The following is a 22,182-nucleotide window of genomic DNA, read 5'->3' on the forward strand; positions in this document are numbered from 1 at the left end:
ATACGTGTTTATAATGTAATGTTATAATGTCATCAATATATATTTTTTGGAAAAACTAATTTTAATACTTGCTAAATATCTTTTAGGGCTATGCTAGCATTTTAGCCTCAAGCTAACAGACATGAGTCCCAATTCATGCGCTACACACTTATGTACTTACACATATAAGGTTATTTTGTCATTAAACACCGGAGTGTGTTAGCCCCTCCCTCTTCCCTTATAAGGAAATATGTGACAGTTGAGCACATTAAGCGTCCAACATTCCACACTTAGTTTTTTCGGTTTGTCAAGAGCATTATTTAAAGTGCCCCTTTTCTTTTTGGAATGTTCAGAATGTTTGGAATTTTCACTATTCACACTGTTTATAATAGTGAATAAATATGTGAATTGGGATGGCTCTAAAAAGCCCTGACAATGCTCAAAATGTCTGGTGTTAGCAAAAGTAGTAGTAGCGTATGAGTGTATTAGCGTAAGCCTACTCACCAGATCCTCTGACGGGGCACATTTCTGGGATGTGTCCGAGGGCCCAACAGCGGCCCGTGTCGCAGCAACATTGTCCCTTGGTGTACTGACCGGACAATTCACTCGCGCAGCGGCCACTTGCCAAAGATGAGAAACACGTACCGACCCGATGATCTGTGACAGAGAGAGAGAAAGATCAGGATGCTATTATGCATTATATGTATACTGTTAAAAATATGTGCATTTGGTCAGTGTATGTATATTATCTAATAAACCAATCACATGGCAGTTGCTTCAATGCATTTAGGGGTGTGGTCCTGGTCAAGACAATCTCCTGAACTCCAAACTGAATGTCAGAATGGGAAAGAAAGGTGATTTAAGCGATTTTGAACGTGGCATGGTTGTTGGTGCCAGACGGGCCGGTCTCAGTATTTCACAATCTGCTCAGTTACTGGGATTTTCACGCACAACTATTTCTGGGGTTTACAAAGAATGGTGTGAAAAGGGAAAAACATCCAGTATGCAGCAGTCCTGTGGGCGAAAATGCCGTGTTGATGCTCGAGGTCAGAGGAGAATGGGCCGACTGATTCAAGCTGATAGAAGAGCAACTTTGACTGAAATAACCACTCGTTACAACCGAGGTATGCAGCAAAGCAATTGTGAAGCCACAACACGCACAACCTTGAGGCGGATGGGCTACAACAGCAGAAGACCCCACCGGGTACCACTCATCTCCACTACAAATAGGAAAAAGAGGCGACAATTTGCACGAGCTCACCAAAATTGGACAGTTGAAGACTGGAAAAATGTTGCCTGGTCTGAAGAGTCTCGATTTCTGTTGAGACATTCAGATGGTAGAGTCAGAATTTGGCGTAAACAGAATGAGAACATGGATCCATCATGCCTTGTTACCACTGTGCAGGCTGGTGGTGGTGGTGTAATGGTGTGGGGGATGTTTTCTTGGCACACTTTAGGCCCCTTAGTGCCAATTGGGCATTGTTTAAATGCCATGGCCTACCTGAGCATTGTTTCTGACCATGTCCATCCCTTTATGACCACCATGTTCCCATCCTCTGATGGCTACTTTCAGCAGGATAATGCACCATGTCACAAAGCTTGAATTATTTCAAATTGGTTTCTTGAACATGACAATGAGTTGACTGTACTAAAATGGCCGCCAGTCACCAGATCTCAACCCAATAGAGCATCTTTGGGATGTGGTGGAACGGGAGCTTCGTGCCCTGGATGTGCATCCCAAAAAGTCTCCATTAACTGCAAGATGCTCTCCTATCAATATGGGCCAACATTTCTTAAGAATGCTTTCAGCACCTTGTTGAATCAATGCCACGGAGAATTAAGGCAGTTCTGAAGGTGAAAGGGGGTCAAACACAGTATTAGTATGGTGTTCCTAATAATCCTTTAGGTGTGTGTGTGTGTGTGTGTGTGTGTGTGTGTGTGTGTGTGTGTGTGTGTGTGTGTGTGTTTGTATGTGTGTGTGTGTGTGTATTAAATATTACTAAAAAGAAAAGTAAAATACAATTTTTTGATTCCACAATGATACATGACGGAAAAAATTCACTGACTATTTCGGAAAAGAAGAAATAATCTTCAGCTATATAAGACACTTAAGAAAATATTAAATTGTTATGGTCTGTACATCTTGTGATCCATGACAATGAGTAACAAATAATAAAATAATTACAAATATAAAGATTTGAAAAATCTGAACAAAATTATGTCTTTGGACACCAAGTACAGCTGCAATTATAAATATACTACATATATTTTTTACCATTCAGTTGTGCATTAACCTCCAAATACTACAAATGCTTTTCTCAAGAGTACAGTCACACTTCACAGGAAGTCAGGTCCATGCATGCCCTTTACACGGTCTCCTAGCAGGAAGTTAATTTATGAGGTGGGAGCTTGGGAAGGGCCACTGGAGGACTAAAAGCGTATGAGCTTGGCAATAGGGTTGAGATGGGACATTTCAGCCAGTCAAGGTCAACAAGAGGACTGGTTGAGATACGGTACGCACTAGTTAGCAACATTAGTGCATCTGAACCATGTGAAAAGGGGGGTGAAAGTCGATTAACTCGGCTAATGAGCCAGCACTCCGCCATAAATCAAGTCCATGTGGAGTAATCTTGGCCAATTATGTCGGACACAAGAAACCCTTCGTCTGGAGGTTCCAGGCGCACACTCCAGATCTACAACCCCCTGGGATCGGCCCAGCCGGGGGGGTTTCGCAAGCGTGGTGATGGGAACACTGGCTTCAATTGGAACCAGATTTACTCTCGAGCCTCAAAGTGAGATTTCTCATGTTCGTACATGGCTCGACGGTGCATTAACGCTGATTAGCGTCAGGCTAAATGACTCCCTACGGCCTGGTTGTGTACGATACAGAGCACCAGCCAGGGGGCGGATGCAAAAACAGCCCAAAACTTTTCTGCCATTGGTTTCTAGCCTAAAACAAAGCCTAAATAGCTAGTTGGCGTTTGCAGCTTCTTTGGAATAACTTGCGCTGATGAATTGCTCACAATGGATACGTCTACGGAGCGCCGTAGTTCATTTAGTTAGTTCACTTAGTTTACACACCGAAACATCTGTAAATGATTAAATCATCTTACCACGCATGCATCCGATGCTATTCTTCTGAGACTATCGTTTTATTGGACTAAAACACAAACTGCCCCATGTTTTGCAATGTTTTGTCATCTTTGTAATATGATGTGAATGTAATGTAGTATTTTTAACAACACTATGAAAGTAAATAGAGGCATAACAATGCCGATGTAACTGTAATATCTATGGGTACAAAATGCGTCACGACTAAAAATCCACCATCATTATCGAATAGCCTACCTCTGTTTTCAAACACTGCAAAAAATGCTCTTCTTACTAAGTATTTTTATCTTATTTCTAGACCAAACATCTAAAAATTCTTAAAACAAGAAGTATTTACTAGACAAGCAAAAGTAATTGTCTTGTTGTGGGAAAAAATAACTAAAATAAGCAAAATAATCTGCCAATGGTGTAAGAAAAATAAACTTAATTCAAACTGATAACAAGATTATATTTCTTACCCCATTGGCAGATTATTTATCTTATTTTAAGCAAAAACTCTCTTCGTTTTGAGTTATTTCCCCCCCAAAACAAGACAATAATTTTTACGTGTCTAGTAAATGTTTCTTAATGCAATTTCTTTTTTTGATATTTTGACTAAACAAGACAAAAATACTAAGTAAGAAAAGCATTTTTTGCAGTAAAGTCCACACAAGAAAGTGAAAACTGCTTATGCCGTTGGGCGAGCGTTAGGGATGTGACGTGAGGAAATTTTCCCACCGGTTATTTGACGTGTGACAACACCGATAACAACGAAAGTAAAATGTGCATGGCCGCTTGCGCATTCATAACAGAGCAGTGCGGAGCAAAGCGAGTGTTTTCAAAGAATTCGTATGAAATTTATGGTCATTTTACTTTCGATTTAGAGCCAATTTGGGGGTGGGTGGGTTGTTTGAATTGTGAGTTCATTAGCCTATTATTCTTAATGAAAATTGCAGCAGTGGGCAAGTGATGTAACCGGTGCTGTGTCTGGCAACACAGACTATCCCAGCAAGCCTAGCGAGAGTCCGTTTTCACAAGACAAAAACGCTGTCATGTTGAAGACGGAAGGCTAAAGTGTGGCGAAAAAGATGCATTTTGAAATGTATCTGGATTCTTGTACACATAGCCAATAACAGCCGTTGCGATAGGAAAATAAATGGGGTCAGACTTGTTCTCCCATGGCATCAGGCTCCAAAAACCATTTCGGCTTTGTTTTGTATGTCAACATACAGAAAAACAAGCAGATTGCCCGCATTCTCCACCATGACGGAATCCATATGTACACTTAGCATTTGCTGCAAATCCAGACGGGTTTCTGGGAATATATAAGGGCCACGTCAACGCGTCATCAAGGGCCGATATCTCACGTTTCTTTATTCGCACTCGGGGACCCGTCAGATCGGGGGGTTACGAGAGACATATGGAGCGGCAGGAGTGAGAAACTCAAGACGTCGCGTATAAAAAGAGATGGATATACACAGATATACAGAGAGAAGGGAGTGTGAGGGGAATGGACAGTGAAGAAAAAAGACAAAGGCACTGCCAGAGTCAACAGTGTCTTTGCCTCACTGTACTGGAATGTTAGCAGGAGGAAATGGCATCCATGTGGCTCTATTTTCACCGTCGTCCTCCGATGATTGATCCCCATGAGACCGGGCGAGACTATGCGAGACCTGTTCGCTAAAAGAAACCAAGAAACTATCTACATAACCAATCGGGTTTCAAAACTAAAGAAAGAATCCTTAGTCTGGCTTCAAACGGTTTCCTTTGCACAAGTTTTCAAAGGCAACGTTTATTAGTACATGACCTTTGGGATGTCAACAGAAAAGAAAATACTTTTTTAAGGGCAAAACAGTTTGCATGTAAATTGTAGCATTCTTGAAACAAGCAGAATATATATATTTCCAGGTCTTGTTTTTGTTTTTTACAAATAATTTCACTGCAAATAGTCCAAACATCTAAAAATTCTTAAAACAAGAAGTATTTACTAGACAAGCAAAAGTAATTGTCTTGTTTTGGGGAAAAATAACTAAAAATTAAGAGTTTTCGCTTAAAATAAGATACATAATCTGCCAATGGGGTGAGAAAAATAATCTTAATTCAAACAGAAAAAAAGATTATTTTTCTCACCCCATTGGCAGATTATTTATTTTAAGTAAAAACTCTCTTTATTTTGCGTTATTTTTCCCCCAAAACAAGACAATAATTGTTACTTGTCTAGTAAATGTTCCTTAATTTAATAATTTTTTTAGAAATTTTGACTAGAATTAAATGCTAAGAAAAGCATTTTCCCTAGTGTAATGCCGCAATTGGTTCTGCTTGTGCTTCCCAGAAAGTTTTTTTTTTTTTTTTTGGTAGAACAACAATTACTGTAAGACGAGTGTGAATAAGACATCTTTCACATAAGAAATGTCAGACCCCCATTTTTTTTTAAATTTCATATTGCAGTCATATCCTGCACAGAGAAATGTCTGAGCAAGTTATGTCCTTATTAATGCAACACATGAGGTTTCATGACAGCCACATCAAGGATTTAAAAGGTTTTTACAGCCTGATGCTACAAAAAAACATTTTCTTATATAATAATTACATTTTTATGATGAATTTATTTTAAACTTCTATGATGAAATTCTTAGAAACTATGTTTTAATACATTAATGATGTCATAAAATGTTCTCCTATGACACATGACCTCAAAATCTTCTTATAATGTCAAAGGAAACTTTTCAAGTGTGTGTGAAGCTACAGAAGAGCCATCTTTTGCTAAATTGGTTCAACTATTTCATGTTTTCTAGCAATGGAAATTGCTAAAAATTTAGCAAGATGTTAACAACAACATTAAAGAACAATTACACACTGAAAAAAGCTCTTCTTACTTAGTATTTTTGTCTTGTTTCTAGTCAAAATATCAAAAAATTCTTAAAACAAGAATATTTACTAGACAAGAAAAAGTTATTTTCTTGTTTTGGGGGGAAAACAACTCAAAATGAAGAGAGTTTTTGCTTAAAATAAGATAAATAATCAGCCAATGGGCTAAGAAAAATAATCTTGTTTTCTGTTTGAATTAAGATTATTTTTCTCCCTCCATTGGCAGATTATTTATCTTATTTTAAGCAAAAACTCTCTTCATTTTGAGCTATTTTTCCCAAAACAAGACAATAACCTTTGCTTGTCTAGTAAATACTTCTTGTTTTAAGAATTTTTAGATGTTTGGACTAGAAACAAGACACAAATACTAAGTAAGAAAAGCATTTTTTTTGCAGTGTAGAAAATTCTGACACTTAACGATGTTAAGTTTTCAAAATTAGAAACCAATTAATAAAATAAATATTTCTAACACCACCAGATGCAATGCACACAAATGTCGAGCCATGCTTCAGACAAACAGATAGACCATCTTAGGTTAGGGCTATTAAAACATTTCTGTTTATTAAAATAAAGCTAAAATATTATATTACACTTCAAAAAATGCTGCTCTTATTTAGTATTTCTTTCTTGTTTCCAGTCAAAATATCTAAAAATTCTTAAATCAAGATGCATTTACTAGATAAGTAATATGACATAAGATTTTGTTCTTGTTTTCTGGGGAAAAATATCAAAATGAAGTGAGTTTTTGCTTAAAACAAGTAAAATGATCCGCCAATGGGGTGAGAAAAATAATCTTATTTTCAATCAGAAACAAGATTCTTTTTCTCACCCCATTGGCGATAATTTTACTTGTTTTAAGCAAAAACTCACTTCATTTTAAATTTATTTTCAACAAAATAAGAAAAAAATATCTTATGTCGTTTTACTGATCTAGTAAAAGCATCTTGATTAAAGAATTGTGAGATATTTAGACTAGAAACGAGACAAAGTTACTAAGTAAGAAGAGCATTTTTTGCAGAGTAGTTGAAAAACTTAACAAAAATATTTTTTTTTGCCTTGGCACTTGGTTGAAGCACTAAAAGTATTAAGTGAAAATGAATAAAAAAACTAAAATAATTAATGAATTTAATCCAAATAGCAATATTCAGTAAAAAAGTAAAAAAGTATTAAAAGTAAAAAAGTAAACAAAAATTTATATAAAATATAAAATGAAAGTTAATTCAAAATATTGATCAAACTAAAACTCACATTCACATTATTGGTTGAGCAAGTTTTTTAATGGGGCTGCTGAAAAATTGCAATTCCATTTGTTGCCACTAGTGGAGCAAAAAAGTTGACCTAAAAAAAAAAAAAAACCCCTCTAATCTAGGTTTATTTAGATGTTTAAAATAACAGTTCTGTTTATGGGTGAAGATACGCTACTATACACACACAAGCATACTTGCCCGGGCTTGAAGTTGTTGACCGCACACGAGTTCATTCTCTGAGTCACACACGATATAAAGCTCGGCTCAGACGCAGCTCAGGAGCGCAAGGTCACGGCAGCAAGCGTGTGTGTGCATGTGTGTGTGTGGATGAAAGAGTCTCACCGACACATCTGGACCCGTCTGTGCTGGTGACGTATCCCCGCGGACAGGTGCACACATAGCTGCCGGCGGTGTTGGTACATTCTCCGCCATCACACACTCCGGATATGGTTGCGCATTCGTCGATATCTGAAACAGAGACACACGAAAACAAGCAGAGATGCATTTATTAGTTATTTTATGACTTTTAAGAGTTTCTTCTGAACCCTTGTAAAGCGTTAGTTCACCCAAAAATGAAATGTCTGTCATTAACTCCTCCCCCTAATGTCGGTCCACACCCGTAAGACCTCCGTTCATCTTCACACACAGTTTAAGATATTTTATATTTAGTCTGAGAGCGTATGCAAGTGTATGCACACTATACTGTCCATGTCCAGAAAGGGAATAAAAACATCATCACAGTAGTCCATATGAGACATCAGTGGGTTAATTAGAGTCTCTTGAAGCATCCAAAATACATTTGGGTCCAAAAATAACAAAAACTACGACTTTATTCAGCATTGGCTTCTCTTCCGCGTTTGTGTTCAATCCTCAAATAAAGATTCAAACGGTTATGAATCAGTGAATCGATCAAGGATTCGGATCGCGAGTCAAACTGCTGAAGTCACGTGAAATTGGCGATCCGAATCCTTGATCGATTCACTGATTCATAACCGTTTGAATCTTTATTTGAGGATTGAACACAAACGCGGAAGAGAAGACAATGCTGAATAAAGTCGTAGTTTTTGTTATTTTTGGACCCAAATGTATTTTGGATGCTTCAAGAGACTCTAATTAACCCACTGATGTCTCATATGGACTACTGTGATGATGTTTTTATTCCCTTTCTGGACATGGACAGTATAGTGTGCATACACTGAAGTATTATAGTTCTCCCATGACTACGGGCACAAACTCAAACTGAAATTCAACAGATGGTAAAGTGTTTGGTTGGTTTTTATTGCATGTCGTTATTATATTTATACACACGTGCAATTACATTTATTTAGTCAAATTATATGTGTGTCGGGTTTGTCGCATGAGATTAAGGCGGGATGTGGGAAGAGCATGATAAGCAGTCACGGGATTGATGTGTTCGTGTGTGGAAACCGGGAGTCACAGCAGCTGAATGTCATAAAAACTTCAGCAAAACAAACCCACTCGTCAGCGGAGCTCCAGAAGCGGGACTAGACTTTACTCAGGGCGGACGTGAGAGGGAAATGGCTGCTAATGACTGCTGGAGTGTGTGTGTGTGTGTGTGTGTGTGTGTGTGTGTGTGTGTGTGTGTGTGTGTGTGTGTGTGTGTGTGTGTGTGTGTGTGTGTGTGTGTGTGTGTGTGTGTGTGTGTGTTCACGTACAGTAATTGTACATTAGGAAAGCACTTTTTGTGGTTTTTGCATTGCAGAAGCAATTGTTTCTTTGATGAAATGGTTTGGTTTTACTCTTAAATTAAATAAAGAAGAGGAGGAAAAAAGATTTTAAAAAACTTAACTTTTTATGACATTTTAGCATCATTATTCAGGTTCCTTAAATAGCTAACATTTAACTGGTTAACAATAAAGGGTTTTACAGCTTGATGCCATAAGAAGATATTTTATGTTCTAATAATGCCATATAATAACTTGTTTTTAATCCTTATGATTTCGTAAAAAGTTTCTTCTCGGTTCTACTGGTTTCTTACAATGTCATAGTTCATTTCTTAAACTGATTATTTTATGAATACGTTAAAGGACTTTGGAATTAGGTACTTCTAAGTTTTTTTTAAGTCACAAAATAAGTATAAAATAAGCCACATAATGCATTTTAAAGTTATTATAATACCATAAAATAACTTTTTATGATATCATTAAGTTTTTCTACAGTAAGTTTTTTTTTTTAGATATCATTGAACCTTTTAAGTTTTTATAATTCCTTTAAATAAACTTTACATTCTTATGATATTCTAAAAAGGCCCTTTTTAGGGCCCTATAAAATCCGTTTTATTTTTTCCCAAATTCTGTTTTTTTCTATTTTAATTTTTGCAAATTCCATTTTTTCCGTTTTAATTTTTGTAAATTCCATTTTTTCCGTTTTAATTTTTGCAGATTCTTTTTTTTGGGGAATTCAGTTTTTTTTTTTACCATTTACTGTTATTTTGGTGGAAAAAAGAGTTCATGTTGATATAATAGAACATAAAACTAAAAATAAGAATGACCTTAAATTTATTGAGGTAAACATCACATTTACTTTTTAGGACAAAGACAGCATGATGCAACATAACACTGCACTTCAAGTACTTTAAATATTAATGGTTATTAGCTTTAAACTTTCCGGTAAAATACATTATATTAGTATAACTTAAAATGAAAGTGCTCCATTAGCTTTTTCTTTCAAGTAAAAAAATTAAAAAAAGAACTTAAAAAAAAATTCATAAGAATCCTCTTTTATATACAGTACTATTAAGTAATTGATGCCGTCATCTATGTACATGAGCGGGATATGGAGAAAGTGGCCACTAAATTGTCCTCAGCCATGGACAAAATAAGTAATTGGTTGCAATCTTCTTGCTTAACATTAAATATTGAAAAAACAGTTGGAATGTATTTTACTAGGTCCAAAAAAGTTACAAATATGCCGAACATTTATTTTAATGGTCAAAAAATTAACATCGTGACAGAGATAAAATATCTAGGTGTCCATTTGGACCAAACTCTAAGTTTTAAAAAACATATTAAACGAATGTGCAATTCTATTAAATATAATATCTCTATTTTTAGACATATTAGGAATAGTTTGACAATTGAAGCATCTTTTATGTATTTTAATGCCATGATCTCTCCACACATCACCTTCTGTTTGTCCTGTTGGTCACAAGCCACCGAGACTACACTTAAACCGCTTAGATCGGTCTATAATCAGGCGTTAAAGGTACTTGACAGAAAAGCCTCTCGCTATCATCATTGCAATATTCTTAGTAAATATAAAATATTAAGTTTTGACTCCCTAATTCGATATACAAATTTAAGAACTGTTTTTAAAATTGTTAATAATATTGCTCCACCTTTAATGAAAAAATTCATAAAGCTTTATTCTGAACTGACGACCCGAACATCTCGCTCCACTGCTCACAGAAATTGTGCTATCCCGAAAAGATCCTCTGCCTTTGCACAGACAGCTTTTTCATTTAAAACCATTAAACAATGGAATCAGCTCCCAGACAGTCTAAAGTTGTCTGTAGATCAGAATAACTTCTCTCGAAACATAAAGAAGCACATACTTGATAACCAGTTGTGTCAGCATCAACACATTTAAATTTTATACGTGTAAAATGTTTTTGACTATGTAGTATATATATATTAGGTTGTGATGTTTTTTTCATTAGTGTTTTTCTACTATTGTATGTATTTGTTAGTGCTACTGAAAGTCATTATGTTTTAATATTGTGTGCGCCTGCCCGGGGACTGCAGATGGAAACTAGCATTAGCTAATTCTGGTACAAAACATCTTTTCGTAAGATTAATGTATTTTGTACATTGTCCCTGATAAATAAACTAATTAAATAAATAAAATAAAAAATAAAACATTTAAAGCTGAAAATTAACATGAAAAAATAAAACATTTCACCATGAAATCATGTAGTGAATTGTTCTGTGTGTTTAACAATCACCATTATGATATCCAGAGCTGTGAAAAATAAAATACAGGAAAACACAACACTGCCAGAAGTTTTTCCCCCAACTTCAAGGCCCCTTTAAAAGATAAAAACTAGATGCTTATCTTAACCTTAAGGTTACTTTTATCATGTAAACTACCCATATGCGGCATGTTATATACATATGTGTTTGAAACAGAGGGGAAAATGACATAACAGCAGATATGCTGCCTAATGTGCCTATCATAAATTTAAAGCACGTTAACACTAGATTCCGCGTTAATATGCAGATTCCGCGTTAATATATCAATTCTGCGAATTCATCCGATTCCGTGATCGCGGAAATTATAGGGCCCTACTTTTTGAAGTTCTTACCTTCAAAAAAACTTCAATTCTTATGATTTTATAAGGTTGTTTTGACTTAACAACTTGAGGTTCTTTAAATTTTTGAGATGTCACAGAGAAACCTTTTTAAGATCTATTGATATCATTAACTATTAACTAAGAATCTTAGTTCTTGTGATGTCACTGAAGAACCCTTTTAAGTTAAGAGCCTTTAAAGAACTCTAATGATATTCTAAAAAGTTTGTTCTAAGTTCTTATGATGTCATAGAATATTGTTTTACATTATTATAAGGCTGTTAAAGATCTTTAAGTTCTTATAAAATCATAAAATGGTTCTTATTAGTAAATATAATAGTTATAAAAGTTAATAATAACTAGGTTCTTCTAAGTTTTTATGTCAAAAAAGAATCTTTTTAAGTTCTTATTGATGATATTTAAAAAATGTTATGTCTTATGGAGTCATAGAAGAACCTTTTTAAGTTATTATAAAGTCATTTAAGTTCTTATGAGATGATGGAATGTTTCTTATTAAACCCTTATTAAATTTGTATAATGCCATTATGGAAATTAATAAATGGTTTTCCTATAAATAAGAACTTAAAAAGGTTCTACTTTAAGTTACTTTTAAATTCATATGATGTCACAAAAAGGTTGTTCTATAACCTAAGAACTTGAAAGGCTCTTCTACGTCATCAATGGTTCTTCTATGACACTGAAAGAGCTTTGAAGAACCTTTTTAAGTTCTTATAATGGAGGGGTCGGGAACCTTTTTTGACTAAAGAGCCATTTTTTCATTTTTGGTTAATGCATTTTTGTTCTTCAAAAGTGCCACAGTAAAAACAATAATATAATATTATTATTGAAAAACGTGTTTTTTCCCCAATAAAATGTTCTACAGTAGGCTAGTAGCTAATTATTAGGTCCATAGTCAACTAAAAACAAACAAATATGCTGCAAACAATAAATAAGTTGCAATATTATTAGAGAGAGAGAGAGAGAGAGAGAGAGAGAGAGAGAGAGAGAGAGAGAGAGAGAGAGAGAGAGAGAGAGAGAGAGAGAGAGAGAGAGAGAGAGAGAGAGAGAGAGAGAGAGAGAGAGAGAGAGAGAGAGAGAGCGCAATTTTAATATACATATTTAATATGTAAGGGATAATGTCCACCCAGCCGGTTGTTATCTCAGAATAAACCCCTCCAGAGTGATCAGGACCCCGAGGCGAAGCGGAGCGTCACTCTGAAGGGGTTTATTCTGAGATAACAACCGGCTGGGTGGACATTATCCCGCTTATTACACGCCTACTAGTCTCAAATAAATTAGACACTAAATATTGTCTTGAGATTAAATATTTGATTAGCTCTTACGCAAAGCTTCCGCGAAGAAAAACAGTTCCAACCTGCTTTAAGCCTTTATCTATTGCTGCTAAATGTTGAAGATGAATGATGAAAGGGTAAGTTCACCCAAAAATGAAACCAAGCCTATGATTTACTCACCCTCAAGTCATTATAGGTGTTTATGACATTCTTCTGTCAGACAAATACAATCAGAGTTATATTTAAAAAGTCCAGGCTAACGTTAATCCCAGCAGTAGTTGGAGCTGTGTTTGAAGTCAATAAAAAATGCAGCTGTCCGTCAAATAACGTGCTCCACACGACTCCGATGGGTTAATAGAGCCTTCTGATTCCAATCGATGCGTTTGTGTGAGAAAAATATCCATATTTAAAACGTTATAAAGGAAACCCGCCTTGAAGTCTTCCATTGTAACCCACGGCTGTTTAAGCCACAAGATGGCGCCAGCGTTAAGCACAGAAGTAGAACCGGTCAAGATAACTCGTAGTACCCGGATGAGCGGTGTGTGTTATCTGGAAATAACGTACCGCTGGAATGAGCGATTGACCAATCAGAATCAAGTATTTCACAGAGCTGTGTAACAAAATTCATTATAAAGCACATACCGCTCTTTTCTTTCTCATTCATTTATTCATGTTTTGTTATTAATAACTTTATCCGTGCAGATTATCATAAATACGGCACATTGGACCGGCTGGCAAAAGCGAAAGTAAACTAGGCTACCGGCGGGTGAAATGTTTGGAAATGTCTTTTTGCAGAGCAAAGCACCAGTTTCAATAAAAGCAAGGATATTAAAGTTTAGATAGCCTACTTTTACATTTTCGCTGCTGTTCTAAAAATGGTTTTGCCATTACTTTACCAGCTGCTTGAATCCCAGGACAGGGTGTTACCACAGAAACGTGTGTGGTTGCGGTCGCGTCCCGTGACACTCACTCGCGAACAGCGCATTGAACACACGCGGTCGGTACAATTTGAATATTATCATAAACGTTTCATTTACTTCGGTAGGATGTACAACAAGGGAATTGTAATTGGCTGCCTTTCTGTAGAGAGCGGATCTCCGTTGATGTGTTTTTTTTTTATTTTATCGATCATTTATTGGTAAAGGGTGAGAGTTTCACCCTTCAAGAGAGTCAATTTTAAAGAAATTTTTACGGCAAAAATGTTCTATATAAGGAAAAAATTGAATAAAATAAAATAAATGCAAATGATTGCATGATAATTTCAAGTTTAATGGGTTATTTTCTACTAATAAATTATGTTTACAAACTTCATTCATAAAATGTAATTTAATGTCAATTACAACAAAATTAATTCATTAAAATGACATGATTAAACCCCTAAAATTCTGAACACGAAGCGCTTTGCAGAACGTTTTCCTCTAAGAGTGTATCTGTTTGCATGCAGACTTAGGGTTAGACTTTATTTTAAGTGTCTGTCTTACAGTGTCATTATGCATTTAAAGGGTTACTTCAGTGATTAGCATATGGCTTTGTATCAGTAGAAACCCTGGAGTATATTCAAATAAATGTGCTTTCCCCCCTCATATCCCCGAGACAAGAGATTTATGCATTTTATTTCTGGAAAAACTCCTCCTATGATGCAAATTGATGATATTTGCATCATAGGAGGAATGTTTGGCCAAAGGCTAAAGACTACAGCCAGCAGAGGGAGCCATTTCCGCATGTTTTGAACTCGCGCATGAGGGATGGAGATCACACTCACAGCTCAGCTCAGCTACAGGCACTCATTTAAACGGAGCTATGGTGAGCAATGTAAGTCTTCTAACTTCTCATATTAATGTCTATGAAAGTTAAGCTTGCAAAGGCATGAACTGAATCAGCCAGACTGAACTCGCGTTGTGAATGTATGCCGCGAGTGTAGTCGCGATTACCTCAGCTCTCATCACGAGAGCTCATCAGCTCATTTATCTGACTCCTGCAGTTAGTGCTCAGTGTGTGTGTGTGTGTGCTGTGAGCTGTGATACTCGCACGGCGACTCACTCATTATATTGAACACACACGTTCAGTTTTTAATTGTAGTGTCTTCTCTAACTCAGTCACAGTAATCCAGTAGCGGTGGCTTTGGGAATGGCCTCACAGGGCAGCGAAGCATTCTGGGAATTGTAGTCTTTCATCCCCATGAGCCAAAATAAATTTTCTGTCTTCTCTCAGTCTAGAAGGCACCAAATTCAAAAATAATTTCACATTTCTACTGCATTGATGACCCAGTTTAAATACAGATTCATCTTCCCAGCGCTGAAGTACCCATTTAAGGACTGTGTAATAATAATTAACTACATGCATAGGGTTAGATTTTGGGGTTTGGTTTAGGGTTAGTTGCATGTAATTTATAGTTATTACTAGAGTAACTACATGTAACAAGGACACTGTAAAATAACGAGTTAGACAAATTTATCGTTACATTTTCAACTCTCTAAAGCGCCTTTTTCTGAAACGAGCTGCAGTTGACGTCTCCTCAGCACTCTTTAGAAAGTGCCCTGTAAGCAGTACGAGGTACGCCTCATGCCTTACCTCCTGGCCCGGGGCAAGACTTTTTCCACCACACCATTGTCTTGTAATTAAGCGCCCCGCAGAACTACCACCTGGGATTTTTCCACCCTCTACGCAGCTTCAAATCACAGAGGAGCGCTTCTACTCCAGCCGTTCAGACTCAAAGTTCAGGGTGTTTCAGTGCTCATTTGAGGGTCTAATTTGCAGACGTTTCTCTCTCGTTTCTTTGAGAAAAAGTCTACTTAGGTGAAGCCTACAGACAGAGGTCTGCTTCTTCTCCAAACCACTGTTTTAGTAATGGGCACGTCATTCAGGGTCACAATGTGATTAGGAGTTTAACTAATAACCTCGAGGGTCAGGATTCCCTCTGCCTGGCAGTTTTGAACATGTAGAAAACTTTTTTTTTTAAGTTTCATGCTACCCAGATGCATCTACGAGAAAAGATCAGTTATCTTAATGTATGTCAACAACTGACTCATTTGTATTTCTACTCAGGAATTTTATGACAAACATCTCAGACAAAGTAGATACTTAAATAAAACACAAATCAAGTCTCAGTCAAGTTAATGGAGCTAAGCAAAAGGCTCTAAAGAGTATGTGGGACTCTTTTCATTCAAAGACTACTTAGGATTTTTAATATGGAGCAATCTAATACATACAGTATCTTACTATTATTTAAATATTTTGGCATAAATAAATAAAACAATCTGATAACCTTTTAGCTGGTATAAAAAAGCTACTTTATCTCTCCTTCTAAGTATTATCTAAATACTCCTAAAGGGCGAAATTGGATCCAAGACTCCCACTTTACAACACTGCAGTTTGTTTTCACTCCGCATTGTTTAAATTCCCCTCAAGCACTTTATCTATTGTTAAAGAAAAAAAAGCACTTGGTGTGTAATCTGGTAACCACTAGAGAAGCAGCTACACTTGACATTTAGGCTACATGCCAAACCAGCACGTAAACGTCATCATCCTATTCCCATCCAATATGAATTGGATATTCACTGACGTCAACATTTCATGCATATCAACATATTGGAAAGCGTACAGTATCGAGCGTGAGTGTTTTCTTCCAATTGTGAGTAATGAACAGGAGTGAGATCATTCTCATGCTGTTTTCTAAGAGGTTTGTGCAGTGTGTGACGTACCTTCGCACTTCTGATTGGTCTCACTTTGCCGGTGACCCGCGGGACATTTGCACTCGTACGAGCCGACTGTGTTAATGCAGTTTCCTCCAGCACATAGTCCTGGGACGGCCTGACACTCGTCCACGTCTAAAAGGGAGAAAAAGAATGACACATTTCAGTATGTATATCTCATGACCTACTTTATTCGGAAAGGAAATAGTAATTTCGACTACAACCGCAGAATTAATGCTCTTAATTGGAGATCTATTATGAGTTTCACTCACTTTAAGGATTTCTCATAGCTGACTTTTTATCTTTGAGAAGGTTAAACATGTATCATCTTTGCTTGCTCACAGTCTGGGCTTTTTCGCATTGACTGAAGTCATCGCCTTCGGACGACACAACTACAGATCTTTGGTATTGTCTGGGTTGGACGGCACTTACATATCTGGCTGGCGCGCAACAACTTAATTTATCAGTTTTGACCTTACTTTAATATAATCTGCAGGCCTTAACCTGTATCCAATAAGCACCAAACCATTGGCTCTGTACACTAGTATAGTCCTGAAATAGCTTCTCCTATTAAATGCCATTGAACGCAAAGAGACTCTGGAAAGCTCAGTGTACGATACACAAATCCTCCCACATGTGTGTGCTTTGTACTTCAGCCAGACAGACTTTTGCAAAAGCACTCTGTCTTTGGGCAAATCTGGGCCAGACTTGGAGCTGTCTCTTATGTTGTATATTGAGGAGAGGAAAAGAATAAAAGGAAAAGTTAAAGAGGAGACATTTCTAATCACTGGAGGGGAGGCGGCGTCTTTGAGATGATATGTGAAGTCAGGGTGGCATTTGGTGTTTTGGCTCGCAAAATGTTCACTGAACATGAAGCAACTGGACTTGAAGAGCGGTTGATATTCTTAACTAAAACGAATCACACTTGCACCCACTGCAAAGGAAAAACTGACCCAAAAAAGCCTCTGTTAATGTGGAAGTGTTAATCTTGTTGAATGAATACGGTTTATTATGAGCCTTGAGAGCAGAATTAAATAATGTCCAACTATGTGCTTCAACAAGTCCAAACAATACGCCTATAATTGTAAATAAATGTGACAAACCATTATGTAATCCCATTTAAAGTACTCCTAATGGAAGTCATGTAAATATTTGCCGCTTCTAAGAAACACAATGAGCAAGTGTCCTTTTGGCCATGGACTGGTGGGGTATGATTTGTCCTACACAGGCCATGACCTCTCTTAGTGTCATCTGCCACGTCAGGCTGGTCATTAGGGCAAGAATTCAACAAACACGTGAGCCCCACGCTATTTGAGCTATTTGTTCAGATGCTAGCGGGAACGTCTTACCTTGGCATGCCCCAGTGCGGATGTTGGGTATAAAACCCCTTCGGCAAGGATGAGGTTGGGCAGGGCACATCTCACACGGGTGACCCCACGCTCGCCCGATGGTGGCGCAGCACAGCGTCTTGGTGCAAACGATGCCACTTAGCTGACCCTGGCACATCTGGTTGTTGACCTGTGTAAAGCACGGTCCAGTCCGGTAGTCTGATTGTGGGAGAGATGAAGAGCATTGGGGAGATCAATAAATACATTAACAAAACATTGGGATGTGCTATAATAGCTCCCCTGGGTAAGATGCCATCTCAAAACAATGAGTCAACATAAAAAAACAGCTTGTGTGTTGGACACTACACTGTACATTTTTTTGTTGGTTTAACTTAAAAAAGTAAGTAACCTGGTTGCCTTACAATTTGGAGCTTATTGAAATTAAATATTTGAGTTGATGCAATGAAGGAAATTGGTTTAATAAGTAGAAACTCAAAATATTATTGTATCTGAATCACATTTAAAAAAAAGGATAAATCATGAAAATAGCACTATTTGGCTACGTCATCACAAATAAAACACACAATTACCCAATATGCTTACAAAATATTTGAATAAAGGTTGTCGATTCTCAAAAATGTTCATTGTATTAACTCAAGTTTTTGATTTCTATGAACTCAAAATTTTAACCAAGTAACTTATTTTTTAAAAAAAATTTTTACAGTGTAGTTTCCACTAGTCAGAATGGTCCAGTTTGGTGGTACTTATTTGACTAGTTGGCCAATTAGCTAACCTTAAATAAACCAGAAATCCACCATAGCCTGACAAAACTTTTCAATGATATGACAAGACAAGAGCTAATAAACACTATGACATGCAACTGAGGAATTACGACAATAAATCCCATTTAGTGGGTAAAGAATGCTGGCAGACACATCTTCTCCATCACGCAGCTGTTTCTAATGCTGGAGGTCGGTCTGGGAATGCTCTGACAGTGATTCTCTTTCACTGTCTTATAATAGGATAACCAGATAATAGCTTAGGTGGTATCAAGAATGGACATTTCCATGACAAACTGTCTTGTTTTTTGGCTGAGGTCGAAATGTGGGATACTGGTACTAGCACTGTTTTGACATTTGAAGATAGGCAATTTGCTTTAACTTCTTTTGTGCTGGTTGCCAATTGAGACATTTTAATATCATTAAAAATATTTTGAGCTCTAAACAAACCAATTAGACTTGAAATAAACGGAGCATTTTAGGATCCAGATGCCCTGATCCAGTCTTCTTTGCTAGCATGTTTTAAAAAGGTAATAGAACGAGAGCCCACATTTGTTTGGTGTATACTGTGAGAGTGGGTTTACTCTGGCGGGATATGAATGAGTTTCTGACCCCATAATTTCCCTAGTCATTCCTCAACAGAATGAACAAATCTTTCCGTATCCTTTATAATATTGCATGCGAAACAAAAGCTAAATCATATATCCATAGCCAAGAGGGGAGGAAACGGCACTAAGAAAGTAGGTCAAGAATAGAAGAAAAAGAGGAAGAAGGACGATAGAGATATCCCCCTCATGTGTCTTCAAATCCCTTCACTGTCCCTTCTCCTTGTCCCTTCTGAGCTCCTCTGACCTGACCGTTCTTCCTGGACGATTGGAGCCCAGGAATGCAGGTCCTCTCCAAGTTGAGGCGACCCACAGCGAGCATCCTATGCACATCTGGGATTGATTAATTGCGCCTGGTCGGGACTACAGTGGGACGAGCTAAGGCCCAGATGTGTCCATGCATATCCAATACTCCAATTAATCAGTCTCTATGTAGTGCTGCTTTGACTCTTGCTGTGAGTGATGATATTCATATGGGTAGAGCCTTCTGGGATGTATCTATAAGTCAAAATATTCTTGATTTATGGATTTGGTCATTTTGCATGTTGGGAAGAAAGAAAGAGAATGCTAGAGGTTAGCTAAAGTGTCTAAAAGCAAATTGGGACCTTGACTAATAGTGGAAAACATATACACTCACCTAAAGGATTATTAGGAACACCTGTTTAATTTCTCATTAATGCAATTATCAAATCAACCAATCACATGGCAGTTGCTTCAATGCATTTAGGGGTGTGGTCCTGGTCAAGACAATCTCCTGAACTCCAAACTGAATGTCAGAATGGGAAAGAAAGGTGATTTAAGCGATTTTGAGCATGACATGGTTGTTGGTGCCAGACGGGCCAGTCTGAGTATTTCACAATCTGCTCAGTTACTGGGATTTTCACGCACAACCATTTCTGGGGTTTACAAAGAATGGTGTGAAAAGGGAAAAACATCCAGTATGCAGCAGTCCTGTGGGCGAAAATGCCTTGTTGATGCTCGAGGTCAGAGGAGAATGGGCTGACTGATTCAAGCTGATAGAAGAGCAACTTTGACTGAAATAACCACTCGTTACAGCTGAGGTATGCAGCAAAGCATTTGTGAAGCCACAACACGCACAACCTTGAGGCGGATGGGCTACAACAGCAGAAGACCCCACCGGGTACCACTCATCTCCACTACACATAGGAAAAATAGGCTAACGTTTGCAAAAGCTCACAAAAATTGGACAGTTGAAAAATGTTACCTGGTCTGAAGAGTCTCGATTTCTGTTGAGACATTCAGATGGTAGAGTCAGAATTTGGTGTAAAAAGAATGAGAACATGGATCCATCATGCCTTGTTACCACTGTGCAGGCTGGTGGTGGTGGTGTAATGGTGTGGGGGATGTTTTCTTGGCACACTTTAGTGGCCCCTTAGTGCCAATTGGGCATTGTTTAAATGCCACGGCCTACCGGAGCATTGTTTCGGACCATGTCCATCCTTTATGACCACCATGTACTCATCCTCTGATGGCTCCTTCCAGCAGGATAATGCACCATGTCACAAAGCTAGAATGATTTCAAATTGGTTTCTTGAACATGACAATGAGTTGACTGTACTAAAATGGCCACCACAGTCCCCAGATCTCAACCCAATAGAGCATCTTTGGGATGTGGTGGAACGGGAGCTTTGTGCCCTGGATGTGCATCCCACAAATCTCCATCAACTGCAAGATGCTCTCCTATCAATATGGGCAAACATTTCTAAAGGATGCTTTCAGCACCTTGTTGAATCAATGCCACGGAGAATTAAGGCAGTTCTGAAGGCGAAAGGGGGTCAAACACAGTATTAGTATGGTGTTCCTAATAATCCTTTAGCTGAGTGTAAGTAGCGAGTCATGTACATAAAGTCGATGGCTCCTTAGGGTTAGGTTTAGGGGGGAGGACTACATGGATGTCATAAGTTGCTCAGCAGTGAAGGACAAAACAAAGAAGGTACCGAGAAATGTCTGCTCAGGTCTGTCTAGCAACACTTTGATTTGCAATGAAACTGGAGCCTGGGAGTCTGAAAGCTCCGGCCAACACCAGTCGGAAGCCATCGTCTTTTTCAAACCAGCCAACTTTAGCACAGCGCTGTTTGTACAGAACACAGGCAGAAGAATATATGCAGAGTAACACAGTAGGTAAAGACTGGACTCTTTTGAGAACTTTAATGGAGGAGAATGCAATCTCCAACAGCAACAGATCTGGAAAGCAAAAGGGAAACCTCAATGTCACATTGGCAAACTTGGCAGCAATGCACAGACCCTGCTTCCCAGAAGCAAGCAGACTCATGTTCCAGAGAAGGGGGGATGTGTCGGTGATGCAGAGAACATTCGGAAGTAATTTAGCCTTGATTACGGTTCGAGTGGCTTGTCAGATCAAAACCATTCACCTACACAATATCCCACAAAACACTCACTCACCTCTACTTTCCGTTTAGTCACCAGTGTTTCCCTGCCAGCGACGTCTGCCAACTATTTTGCAGGGTAGATTATCGTGAATCATGAGACAATTTTAGAAAAAATGATGCCTCAGGAGGTAGCTGATGTGTGGCATTCACACTTGTTCAAAGATTGGGCAGGAGGATTTTTCACACTCCAATGACTTGGCCTGCTTTTATCATCCTCAGTGCTAATGGACCAAAAGGGAGTAGACTGTCATGAAATAAATCAAAAATAAGCCAAAGGAAAGTTAATCTAGTCTGGAACGGTAAGCCTCAGGGACCAGCTGCAGGTGGAAACCTAGAGCGCGGCCAAAAACGTGCTCAAGAGTCAATGACTGGGAAGAGTCGCTCGCTTTGTTGTGACCTATTTTGGTTATGGCAGAGTTCACACCAAGATAAGAAATGTGTTTTCACTTGGGGAGAAGCAGAACTTCATTCACGTAGGTCTGAATAAAATAAGGGGGTAGAAAGGAAACATTAGACGCCCAAGCGTTCCTGTGAAAGTCTTTGAAGTTTCTCAGACGGACCAACAAACTATTTTACTGCTCA

General features: G+C 37.9%; 1 protein-coding gene and 1 long non-coding RNA gene across 2 annotated transcripts in view; one reads left to right on the forward strand and one right to left on the reverse strand.

The window, feature by feature from the left end:
• The window catches only part of fbn2b (fibrillin 2b), a 113,038-nt gene that overhangs the window by 75,408 nt on the left and 15,448 nt on the right, over positions 1 to 22,182 (reverse strand). Inside the window, exons 7-10 of the mRNA XM_067415298.1 lie at positions 17,827 to 18,024; positions 16,487 to 16,612; positions 7,527 to 7,652; positions 484 to 636 (exon numbers count right to left, since the gene is read on the reverse strand). Coding sequence (XP_067271399.1) covers positions 484 to 636; positions 7,527 to 7,652; positions 16,487 to 16,612; positions 17,827 to 18,024 — 603 coding nt within the window. The remainder of the gene's footprint in view (positions 1 to 483; positions 637 to 7,526; positions 7,653 to 16,486; positions 16,613 to 17,826; positions 18,025 to 22,182) is intronic.
• LOC137039943 (uncharacterized) overlaps positions 1 to 22,182 on the forward strand; it is a 62,828-nt gene that overhangs the window by 15,349 nt on the left and 25,297 nt on the right. The window lies entirely within an intron of this gene.

The sequence above is a fragment of the Pseudorasbora parva genome, chromosome 14 (genome assembly GCF_024679245.1).
Source record: "Pseudorasbora parva isolate DD20220531a chromosome 14, ASM2467924v1, whole genome shotgun sequence".
In the NCBI taxonomy this organism is placed as follows: Eukaryota; Metazoa; Chordata; class Actinopteri; order Cypriniformes; family Gobionidae; genus Pseudorasbora; species Pseudorasbora parva.